The 13,006-nt window shown below is 41.7% G+C and overlaps 1 protein-coding gene across 1 annotated transcript in view; it reads right to left on the bottom strand.

The window, feature by feature from the left end:
- The window catches only part of DMD (dystrophin), a 1,000,055-nt gene that overhangs the window by 69,702 nt on the left and 917,347 nt on the right, over positions 1-13,006 (bottom strand). The window contains 1 exon segment of the mRNA XM_031557153.1: positions 7,455-7,516. Coding sequence (XP_031413013.1) covers positions 7,455-7,516 — 62 coding nt within the window.

Genomic DNA, 13,006 nt, shown 5'->3' with positions numbered 1-13,006 from the left:
AGACAGAGGATTATGCTACAGAAGACCTGTAAGACAAGGCAGATGCTGAGGCCTTAGCAACAATGAACAATTCTCATCTACACAGTAGTAAGCTCGTCCCAAGATCTTCCTCAGCTCCTAACACACCCCTCTCACTTCTTTGAAAGGGTTCCAAGTGTTAAAGTACAAATGACCCTTGAAATTAGGAAATCTTCTTTTGCTGCTTTCTTCTTCTCATTACAGACAGGTTAAGCTCCCCCACTTATTCCGCAGCATCTAATGCGGAAGGGAGAAAGGTATCTAGAAAACTGATTTCCTCCATCAGGCACTATGAAGTGCCTTGAGTTATTCCACAGGAACTCGTGTTCCTTACACAAGTAGCTTTAAGGAAAAAGACTTCAAATTGTTGATAGGAAGAATTAAAATCAGAGCAATTGTTGAAAAACAATCAGACAATTAATCCAATTAATCTTATCCAATTAACCTCTTCTGCATAATTCCACAAGCTGAGAGAAATCTCAAAATGTAAAGGCTATGCTTTTCCTCAAAAGAGCTAAAACAGCATCATCAACACATTTTTCAAGGCTGTATTTCTACAGAATTGAGAAACAGCATAATTACGTACAGCAGAACCTTTTGACAGTGGCTAATCAGGTAAAAATCACTCAGTTGAGAAGTGGTCCATGATTTACATCGTAAATTTGAACCACCTGCCGGAGCATCCCACTTGCTACTGACACAGTATCAACAAATAAGAAGTTGCAGAATCTTGATTTTAATTCGCCCATACTAAATTCCAGATTCTACACTGAGATATGAATATAGTATTAACGGTAAAAACAAATCCTTATCAGTAAAAACAAATCTTTATGTTCTTGATCCTTTTATCACATGACGTAAGACAGCAAGCATTTAAAAGTAATAAAAAAAATTGAAGAGCAATGAGTTTTTTTAAAAAGACCACATTTAATAAGTGATGTGGTGTCCAATTTGGAGGGGTATTTGCTTTGATTATTATACATCTTAAGTAATGTGTTTTAAGTGAATTGCTTTCCACAGGTATTCTTAAAAAGCCATTAGTGCTGAATGACTGGGATGTTCCATTTGACCATGTATTGCCCTCTAATTCAGCTAATCTGACTCAATGTTTAAAAAATCTGGGAGAGGCCAGACTACCTCCTGGTCTCACACACACGGCATCTCTCAAGTCCTTTCTACCTGGACACCACCTTCTTTTTAGTTTACAAAGATCACTTTTCTATATTACTGTGAACATTATTACAATCACTTTCTATTGGATTTTTAATTGAACAGCACAGTCATTTCTCTTGATTTATGGACAGCGAGTTTTTCACTTCCTGGATGTCACCAAACTGAAAAGAATAGTTACATGCTTCAGGCGATAACTACCATCTCAAGAGTTAAAATTGTTAAGTTCAAAATTAACTTCACCAAAATAAATTAGATCTCATCAAGTCATATACTCATTTGGCCATGCTCATCAAATCCTAATCTTAATTTGGCAAGATTTACAGGGTTTTTGTTTTGATTTCACATTTGCAAGGAAAAAAAATGTGGACCTACATCAATACACTTCAAAATCTGAAAGTAGTATTTCATCATAGCTTGTGACATATTCCAATAGATGTTTATAAATAAAATGCTAGCGCTGAATAAGCTATTTTGGGAATTAATTACACGTCATTGTCGTCTCTGACAATGCATACCTAGCAAACTTAAAAAGAGTTTATAGTACCCTTAATGAATTATAATCCCACTACCAGCCACTAAACCTACACATTTTTCATCAGACTGTATGTAATAGCACCCTGACTTCCCAGGAAGTTTCATCTTAACCAGTTCAATCTAGCTGTGATTGCCTGACCAACTGATTAGAGTGCTGATTATCTTCCTGCTGCCCAAAACCCCTATGTAAATCTTATAGTGATGCTTACAATAACATATATCACCTTTGTAGGAATTGTGATTTAAAGATGTAGGCACGACAAATGGATAAAGGAAAGAAATTAATCAAAGAAACATTGCTTAATATCATTTGAGTTCTAGCCATTGACTCACTATAACAATAATTAATGCTATCACTTACACTGCTTTGAGGATAAATAACAGTAGCAGTGCTGTTACATATACAGACACAAACAGCTTAACCACCATCCATGAAGTCACAGGGCAGGATGTGTTATAAAAACCCCACAAAGTAGAACATTCAACAGTTTGTCTGCAAATTAATTAATAAGTGGAAGGCATTCAGGGCACTGAAGTGGTACTGACTGCATCTACACCAAGAAGTGGATGAACATCACAGCATGTATCAGCCTCCCAGTTACGTGATCAGATGACAGGGCCTAGGGAAATTTATTTTATTTTGTGATGGTTTTTCTTCACCAAAATTGTAAGAAAGGATATGATGTTCACCTGGGTTATATCCCATTAGGGAGTTGGGATGTAGTCAGTTTGCAGTCAGGTCAGCAATTCTTCCTCTATACTAGCTGAGCTCTAGTCTTAATAAAATAGGGAAATAAATAAACAGCAAACAACCAACTTCAAAATTATTAAGGAATGTTATTCATTTGCAAGCCAAGAAAGTAATACTCCTGAGCAAAACATTCCCATATGGCTAACTGTTCCACAATAGAACGTTAGTTTGCTCACTCTCTTTCATTTCCTCCTTCACTGCTAATATACCTATGGCTTAATTGTCAAGAGACACGAGGTCCTTGAAACACAATGATCCCTACCACTGGTAGCTCATCAGCAAATTATGGCTTCTCCGCCATAGCTACGTGTACTGACTGCATGTTTGCAAAGAATGCAGCCACATACTTTACAAAGATGACATACTCTAGGTCCGACAACTACCCAACGGTTAGAGCCCAAGTAATCCTCTTTTCCCAAGGAAAAAAAAAAATAAATAGTATGTAGATTCTGATTATCAGTGGTATCAGTGGATAAACAACATTTTAAAGAAGACTGTATGTACCATCTCTTTGGATTTTGGTAAAATCACGTAATTGATTTGTGACATGTATGTCTCCTTAGTATACAAACATGCAAATCAATTAGTTGAATATGAATAAAATCTCAGAGAAAAGCAACACATAGTGTAATAGCTCTGTGGTAAATAAGTAGAGGATTTTTTTTAATGGCAAAGAACAGTTTAACCTCTTCAGGCAGCTCTTCAGCAGGACAAGTCAAAATGCACAATCTGAAAAGGGCAGTAATGTTTATCCTCCTTGGTCACTGATTGCTAGTAGCTCACCCTGCTTTATGGAGTAGCCAGTCATAAGATCAACACAGCAGCTCCTGCTGAAATTCAGCCGGAGGTTCAGAGTACCTCCCAGCATTCTCTCATCCTGTGCTAAGCAAATGAGACACTTCTTCCAAATACACCATGGAGAACCGCCTCCTTCACACTCCAAATTAAATGGAAAGCTGTCACTAGCTGCAGTGCACTGGAGTCTGCAAGGGTGTGGGTGGATTTTTTTCCACCCTCTTGTCTTACCTTGGGGAATTAGGAGAGAGAAACAGATGCATCCTGACTGCAATTACTGTTTGCAGAGACACTGAGGAAACTCATCCTGTCATCCCATAGGAAGGCTGGAGGAAGGGGACACTAACAGTATGGTATAGCAGACCAAGCTCTCCTGGGCCACTGCTACAGAGGTTAGAGTCATTTTCAGCTTAAAGGCAAAAAGTTATCATCCACAGCTAAGCTGTCTGCAATTAAATCATCACTCTCAGAAGATAAACTAAAAAAAGAATAAAAAAAGCAATCACAGTCTACTTTGATTTCAGTTCTTCTCGTCTCAAAGGTCCTTGAATTCTCTGGAACAACAAAATAATGCAAATTCTCATTTCAGGGATGCCCTGGAGCCATCACAAAGGACGAGAAAATTTGTAAGGGGGCTGTAAAAGAACAGTAGAAAGAAGACTTGCTGCGGGGGAACTGCTCTTGGAAAGAAAGGCAACTGGAGCAGTCCTGGGTACTTTGAAGACTTCCAGAATGAAGTTAGAAAAAGAGAGTGGTTCATAACAGCATTGCACAAACTGGGGGGAACTATCAGGAGCTGAACCTCAGAGACTCACACATCACTGATTTTTACTACCTCTCCTATTTCAGCATTTGTTTTTTCACCATGTTCTTCATTTACATAACTAGTCAATCTGTATCAACATCTGGTAGATAAATTAAACGATACAGCTAAGGTCATCACTGCAATTACCTGTCGCCAATTCCATTTGACCATTAAACAACAGTTATGTCATTTAATGTTGACGGTTCGTTATGTAACTGTAAGTAAGCATAACTTTAAATGAAGAGTGAAATTGCCAAACTTGAGTCAGCAATAGATGCTTCATTAAAACTGACAAAATTGCTACGTTGTTGAAATAATAAAGAGAAGCAGTCCAGAGAAAGCATTTCAGCTTCTTAAAAGGAAAAGCTTATGTTGAAAGAACAAACAGTTACAAATTTCTGAAATGCACACTAATTTTCAAATGAAGTATTTTACAGTTATTAAGAGTATCTTTGTTTCAGCAAATGAGCATGAAGAGAATCTGAGAAACCTTCCTTTGTGGGCAGATTATTTTGTAATTTCTTCCAGCAGACTCTTGCTCATGCAGTCCGTACTGGAGACAGGATACAGGACTGCTGGACTGACAACCCGATCAGGTACAGCAATTTACTTTCATTTAACAAACACCCAAGCCCCTAAAAACAAAGATGAGGAAAATAAGTTTGAAGCTTGGAATTCATCCATTTCAGCAAAACGTGCTGTGGCAATTTCTAGGTGTGTGAGGTGGATATGTGAAGAATAAAACTAACATTACTTCTCCTTTTACAAAAAGTCTTGTCTTGCTCCTAGTTGCGTCTTCCTCATTTGCTTACAAAAAAATTAAGCTTTCAGTAATTTGGAAGAATTTAAATTAGACAAAGATTCCCTACCAAATTACAACACACTGGAATCAATTAAAGTGTAGTGAATTTACAGAAAGCCAGCACATCTGTCAGAAACTGGGATGTACAGAAAGCTCCATCTCATCGCTCAATTGCTCCCTACAGGCTAAGTGTAAGGGCTGGAAAATGGAAATAAACATTCTTGACAGCATTGATGTCGTCGGTCTCACTTTTTGCATTTACCTGGATTGTACAATTCATGTTTTCTACCAGATTTTTAAAATGCACACATACTAAGCTCCTTACTAGCTTCTTCACATGAATAAGAAGCAAAATTTGGATCCTACAGTGGGAAAAAATAATAGGATCTAATGAGTATGCAATACAAAATCGACTTTAATAATATCTTTTCAGATAAAGTATTACTGAACAGTCTGAAAAGACTTGAAACATCCCATTATTACCGTTTTGACCTGAGGCAAAGAAAAGCACTGAAAACACATCAAGGCTTCCATTCAAGACTAAACGGGTTATGCTTGTATCATGCAATTTATATGAGAGTTAGGCAATGATGAATATACCCAATTCAAAAATAAAATAAAATGGTAGGTTATTCAGTCGCACTTTTTCCAAAGCTTTATCCTATGTGGCAGTGCACAAAGAATCAGTTTGTTTAACCTGTTTTGTACACATGTACAGACACCTAAGTGTAGTAATAAGAACACCTATTACACATACAATGCTAAAATCAGTGTTGCTTCCATGTTAATGAGCATTTGGTCCCAGCTCAAAACAAGAAGTATGATTAGCCACAAAGAACTATTGCCCTAATGGACATTTCTTTCTCTTCAAAACAGAAGAAAAAAAAAGAGAGAAAATCTGCCTAAACACGTCCCTTCTTTGTGCAATAAGCAATGAGAATGTCTTCAAATCTTGACATCCAGGTGATACTTACCGTGAAAAAATCTCAGTTAAACTAAATGCAACCTGACTTCAACAGTCACACATCATTTGAACTGTTGACCTGAACCCACCAGGAGACTTTTTCCCCTCGCAAAGAGCTACCTCTTGACTTCTTGATTATTTCAGACTACTGTAATTGAAATACCAGAAAGAAATCTCAGAAGAAAAGCAGTTTCAACAGGACTTCAGGTCTGACCTGCAACAGTATCAGAGATATCATGTTATCTCTGGATCAAAGTGAGCTAGAGTTGGAGTGTGGTTCAATTAACAGGCAACTGTTTGAGGATCTACCTGTATTAAAGAGATGTCAGCATGCACAACTGCTATTTGTCCTGAATCCTTTAAACCCCTCACTTTCAGAGCAGAATGATAAAAGAGGCAAACCGGGCAATATGTTATAATTAAATAGCAAGTCAACACTTGTCTGCTTTTGCATTTTGTTAGGCTGAACTTACACGTCTTCTATTCCTTTCTGATATACAGATCTGTCTTTCAGTTAATTTTTAAACAAATTGCTGCGATAGTGTTAATACTACAAGGAAAAAACATTCACACTTTCATTCTACTTCATCATATAGTGTTTCTAAAATAGCTTAGGTATACTTTTACATCAGGGCACTACAGAGATATCTGAGTTAGCTTGAAATATACCAGTTCATCTACTGAAAACAGTCTAATTATGCCAGCACAGACTTAAGCAGAAGATAATTTAAGCTATTTTTCACCACAGTAAATAAGCCTGCACTGAGTGCTAGACTTGACTGCCTTAGTACTAAAGCTGGCCTGTTGAAAAGCCGGTTTATGTACTTGCACTATACAGACATAACCTCCTCCTTGAATGCAGCATATTGACTGATATTTCTTTTAGAGAAATAGCTTAATTTTTATTATATCCTCTATTACTTATTAACAGGACCATTAAAAGCAAATAGTTAGCTATTAAATGGTCTACCAAGCAGCCTATACTAGAGCATACATTGACCTATTGTATCTCATAGATGTGCTTCTGTTACTAAAATCCAATGCTGCTAAAAAATTTTAAAAACAAACGGAAAAACCCAACACAAAAGCCCACCAGGGAGGCACATCTGAAGTCATAATAAGTGTGCAATTTCAGTATTCAAAATGACATCATGACAGCTGCCATGCGTTCTGAGCATTGAGTGCTTTAAAAATAAAGCAGTGGCAATGCAGTTTGTCAAATTGCTTCCACTGGCTTTCTACCACCCAAAAGTCAACATTAATAGCAGCTTGGTTTGATTTTTCATCTGCCTTTTGTAAAACAGTGAAAAGATTCACGATTTCTTTTTTCTTTTTCTTTTTCCTATTTCTATTGCAGTCTTTAAGTAAGTTTGCAACAATGCAGCAAAATTACTTAGTAAATACAGTGCACATTCCGACCACACTGATATATTAATTTTTCCACTTTGAAATAAATCATTATGCCTTACACAGTTGTTTGCAGAAAATTTAATCTCAATAAAATCACAGCTTCTTGCTTTAAATTGATTTTGGTTCACTACTTCTTGAAATCTTTGTCTTAACAATTCCTCTGATTGGGAAAAAACAGCAACAACTGGTAGAAGTGTCTTACCTAAAGACTGGTAGAGCTCAGTCATTTTGGGATGATCCCAGCAGGTTGTCTGCGTCTCATGGCTACAATAAAAAACATAAAAGTTAATAAAATGGAATTTCTCTTTCTGTTCCCTTGCACAGTGTGCATCCCAGTGCTGTGCCAGAACACTGCCAGCAGCCTGAGCTCTTGCAGGAGGGAATTAACCAGCAGCAGGCATGTCTTCTTTCAACCAGATGTCCATTTGGACTGCTGTATTGAAGCATGGGCTCAGGAAGCAAAATTAAAAGTTCTGCTAATATTACAAATACAGTGAGCATTCAGACAATGTCGTGTTTTGGGCTGTCTCCCTTATCCTAGGGCCTCTGTGAATTTTCAAGAGGCAGAGCTATATGGAAGCCAGGAAAAACCCAAATGGGGTTACGAAACCCTGCACGATGACTAGAATGTAAATGGGACCATCTCTGCATGGAAGCTCACAGCCTTCAGCTTTGCTGCCAGAAGACAGTGTGAGAGAGCCAACTACATGAAGTGTTAGTGAGTGCAGTAGCAGCTCACGTCTCCCAAGGCTACACATTTTAAGATTTTTTTTAATGACAGCGTAGCTAATGTGATCTCGTTTCCATTAACATGGGAAACTTGAAAGAAAATTCTCCTTATCTGTTCTATAGCCAGGGAAGTCTTGGTCACACAGAATTCAGCTCTGCTGAAAGACAACCCATGACTACACTTGATGAAAATTCTGAAATGTACAATTGCTAGCAACCACATTTGCAGTTCCTATACTTAAAGAACAGACATCCTGGGTCCAACGCACATACAGTGTTGGGAAGGAAAGGCTCAGAAGAGTGACGTCTGATCCGCAGTGCTTTAGTGTTCTGGAAGCATGCACCTTTCAGCTCCAAATTGCGACCCAGCAAGCAAACTGAGTGCTCCTGTACAGCAAACAGTGCATGTAAAGTTAATGTAACAGAGAGCAGGGGGGCAAGTGGTGATCCCAAGTGCACCTCCATAGGCACAGCTTAGGGGTGCAGCTCTCCATGCAACACTTCAGCACCACCACTGCTGCAGGGAAAGAGAATAGTGAAGTCTTTTCTTAGCAAGATTTCATTTTGGTCTTAGAAGACAGGCTATTTACTTGAAATATGTGAATACTTCACTGGCCCAGCAACGTCTGTGCACTCACTAGCTAAATGTATATAATAACTCCACGTTTTGCTCTAAAATTACAAGGAAGAATGAAAGGAGTAACCATAAGCAAAAATGCAGGAATGGCATCTGAACTGAGCACACGATGCTAAAGAAGCCTCAACTCATCAGCCTCAGTACCCCCCTCCTGCAGTGGCTGAAGGTAGTGAGAAAGGGGAGAGGACGTCAGAGCTGCAGCAGCCGTCCCGGTCTTTGCTCTGGGAAAATATGAATGTTGCAAAGCAAGGTTGCTGCAATCACCTTCGATCATCTGAGCTTACAGTTTGATGACCACAGACACAGAGTTGCCAACAAGATAACACTGCACCTAAGTTCCCAAATTTTCTAAGATGTCTGGCACAAGGAAGTTCTGCACTACCAGCAGCTTACTGTGCATTCTGCTAAAATGCGTTTTTTAAGAAAAAGTTTCATTTACGCACTGAACCCCCCCCCCAAATTTGGTTACCGTTTGCCCCCTCCAATGTACAATAGCAGCCCAACGGAAAAGAACAAGAGAACATATTCACTGCCAAATTACTCTGTTGACAGAGAGACCTCATGATTCAGGTAAGCGGGCAGCAGCAGTAGACCAACACTCAGGCCCGCAGAGCTGTGCCTGCTGTTTGCTAGTTCTCAGTGTTCGTTCCAGACCAGCGGTTCCCTGGCAGCAGCCCGGTGGGCCCAGCCGGGGAGCGCTGCAGGACTGAGTTCAGAGCTGCACACAGGCGCTCCTCTCAGTGGGGGCTGGCATAGGGCAACAACCCAGGGACTTTGGGTTTGTTGGGTTTATCTCAAATGCCATGCGCAGTGCTTCTGAGGTATCCCGACAGCAAGTGTATCCTTGGCTTCTGTGCCAAAGCATGTAGCAAAGAGGAGAGTAAGAACTGAGGTATGCAGTCGCAAAAAACCTCTGAAACTAATTGCCTAATTTTCCCTGTGAATTTAGTTTGTCAGCTCCAGATTGTTTTGTGGATGAACTAGGCCATTTGGGGATCCACAGCTTTTGGCCTGGGAGCTTTCAAAGGCACTGATTCCCCATTACAGTATTTTAAAGCCACTGAGCATGTGGCAATGATGTACCTATACAGCACCCGGAATCTTATTGCCTATGTTGAATAGCAGAACAAGAGAGTCGTTTAAGATTCAGAAAATGTTATGGTTAATCACTCATCAACACCACGAGGACAAGTATTTTTTTTGTACTTTCATTTTTTTTTTTTATGGTAAAGCTTAATCAGATATCAGTGAAATTAATGTGCACGGTGTAAGCTTATGTCACTTATTAACCATCCAGAAAATACATAACCAATCTTCCTAAGACACTGTAAATAAAATTTCCGTTGCCAAAGAAATGTTGGACTGTTTTCATACATTTTTACTGCCAGATACCTCAAATGACTACACAGAATGCTCTTACATCACGACTGCCTAAAATAATTCGCCTAGGGATGCCCATTTTACAATGAGCAATTTCACTCACTTCACCCACACATCCCAAGGGCTGAGCTGGTGGGATGGGTGCCTTTCTCCAGTGTTCCCACCCTTCGTCCTGGTGCTCTTCCCAGAAAAGAACTGAGGCCTGGAGCTGGAGCAGGTGAAGAGGCAGGGCAATGCTCCAGACACACAGGAGACAAAAGGGCTGCAGCTACTTCGTTCACACAAGAAGCAGTAGGAAGGTGAGATTGCAGCTCACCTGCTCTCTGCGAGCCTCTCCACTGCTTCCAAAGGCTATCTGACCATGAGCTGGGGGCCGGGCAGGGGGAGGCTCTGTCTGCCTGAAGGGAAGCACCAGCTCAGCAGTTCCCACAGTCTCCACCAAGCCTGGGAACGCTGTAGCATCCTTAATAGAGCCGCAGCACAAGGTCTGCCAGAGTTTCAAACTCCGGTGAGCAGGGCCCTTTGCAGCCTGCGAGTCAGGGGGATGCAGAGGGACAGGGGAAGCACGAGTCCTCTGACCAGCAGCAGCTGGAGCCTGGTGAGATGTGCCCAACTAAGGGCTCATGGGGCTTGTTTTCCTCTTCCTCACCTGACTTGCAAAGTTGCAAAGGTGAAAAGGAAATTAAAAGTGGGCCTGAAAATGAGAGGAGCAGTGCTGGATAATGGTGACACCTAGGTGCTGGTGTGACTAGCACACTAAATACACCAGTAAGTCAGGGGGATGAAAGCGCGGTCCTTGCTTAACACATCCTTTGGGAGCAGCAGGGCCACTTCATTAAAAGATAATTACATCATATTAGCAAGGATAATTTTTACGTGGGCAATTCTGTCACACTGTGCCCTTATAACCTCTCTGTTCTTGCAAAAAGCACAGACATTCATCTCTCGTCACTTTTGGAAGAGCTAACCACACACAGGACTGCAAACCTGAAACTGAGAGATGATAGTCCAAACAGCAACAAACTGAATTACATTCTGTTGCTACAGCTTCATCAGTCTAGACAAAACACGGTTATTTTCTCTTCCCACATTTTACATAACCAGTGAGCAACACCAGCAGCGGGGAGAGTAGACAATGTTGCACAGTCGCTAAAACATCCTCACACAAGTTGTAACCATTCACAGATCTCTTTAACTCATCCTGATTGCACTCATTCTATTTTTTTTGCATATATGTAAGATTCAGGTACTCTCGTTTATTCATTGCAAAGTTCCAGAGTCTAGAACTTTAGACTGAACTGCACAGCCCTTTCTAAACTCCTGCTGTGCTTCTTCTGTTTCTCACGTATTCATTTGAAAGCGGAACATAAACAAGATATGCAAGTGTGCAGATGTGCACAGAGTAAGAAATTTCATCAGGTGGCAATAAACAGATACTTACATACACTTAATAACAAGCTGCTTATTAAGTACTGTCTTATAAAGCAATGAATAATCCAGTCTCTAACACTGCAGTGTATAATACCTCTCACCTTTTGGCTTTAAGATAAATAAAAGGTTATTACAACCACCGTATGACTGCTGTCAAAAAGCCAAAATAAACACGATACAGTTGCTTGGCTTTCACTAACCTAACATAAATGCGTTTCAAAGTGTTTGCATGCACAGACACTGCTGCTCATTGAAAATCAGAAATGTTTTCAGCAGCAGATGACAGCGATTGCCAGAAGACTTAACAGCTGTCTTTTTTACAGGGTTTCATTAATTCCCTGGCTACAGCACAGCACTGCGATGGAAAGTATTAGCGGTGCGAGAAGGTGGCACTCCTTTGTGCCGTACAAAGGACTACTGTTTTCATCTATAAATCTAGAGACTACTGATTTGAGCACGGAGATTATTCCCATTTAAGCCAAGGATCAGGCATCTTTCCAGCAAGAATTTGACTGCAGCATGTTTTATTGGCTTTTGCCAGATTTATGGCGCTGCTGAAGGGAAGCACCGATACATATTTAAGTTTCTCGCTGACACTGGAAACGAGCAGTCAGAGAAAGGCAAATACCAACTGCTGAGAACTGTAAAGTAAGTCTTTTTCACCGCTCGCGATGTTAAACATTTATTTTACACGCTCCATCTCGGGCAAAGATGACCGCTCGGCAGCGGGGCTCTGCCCTCCAGCTGCTACCTGCCCACCCAGCTATTCGCTCAGCAAAGCCCAGCCGCTCCGCTCCTAGCAAAGCCACCTCACTGCGGGGCATCAGACCCCATAGCCACGCACCCGCGGGCTCTGAGCACTCTGAGCAGGGACACGGCGAGGTAAGGGTCAAAGAATCAGAAGACACAATCTTTGGAAAATACCACTAAGATCACCTGGTGCGCAGCCCAAAGGAAGCCCTCCCGACCCTGCCCACCCAGGAAAGGTGACTGCTAACACGAAAGGACTCCATGAAAGTAATACCCATTGAAGTGTTTTAGGGAAGTTCGCTCCCGCACCAAGTTAGGCGCTGCACAGGTAACGCTCTACACTCCTACGGCTGCCCTTTACGACTCAGAGCAGCGCGCAGTCCCAGCCCGGCGCAGCCCCGGCTCCGCGGCGGAACCCGCATCCTGCACGTCCCAACCGGACACACAGCGCGGCTCTACGGCCTCCATTCCCAACTGCCCTGAAGGGACAAGAGCGGAAAGTTGACCTTTTTGGAGAAACAAATCGCTTCCCCTACGGTCTTCCGAGGAGATGGACGAGCTACTCCACGTTGCAGCCGTGCGCTGGGGTGGCCGCGGCCACCGCGCTGCTCCCGGCTCCATCATCCCGCCCGCAGCCCCGTCACGAGTCGAGCCGAGCCGATCCCAGCCCAGCCCGGCACCTGCCGCCGCGCTCCCCTTTGCTCCTCACCCTCTGCGTTGCTCCCTCATGGCGGCAGCTGCTCGGCGGCGCCGCGGAGCCAGACTCAGCGCTACTGCCCGGCCCCGCCGCCCAACACCACTGCGGCCGCCCCGCCGGCGGGCGGGCG

Source organism: Meleagris gallopavo, chromosome 1 (assembly GCF_000146605.3).
Source record: "Meleagris gallopavo isolate NT-WF06-2002-E0010 breed Aviagen turkey brand Nicholas breeding stock chromosome 1, Turkey_5.1, whole genome shotgun sequence".
Classification (NCBI taxonomy): Eukaryota; Metazoa; Chordata; class Aves; order Galliformes; family Phasianidae; genus Meleagris; species Meleagris gallopavo.
The sequence above is the reverse complement of the archived record's forward strand: the minus strand, read 5'-3'. Positions and strand labels throughout refer to the sequence as shown.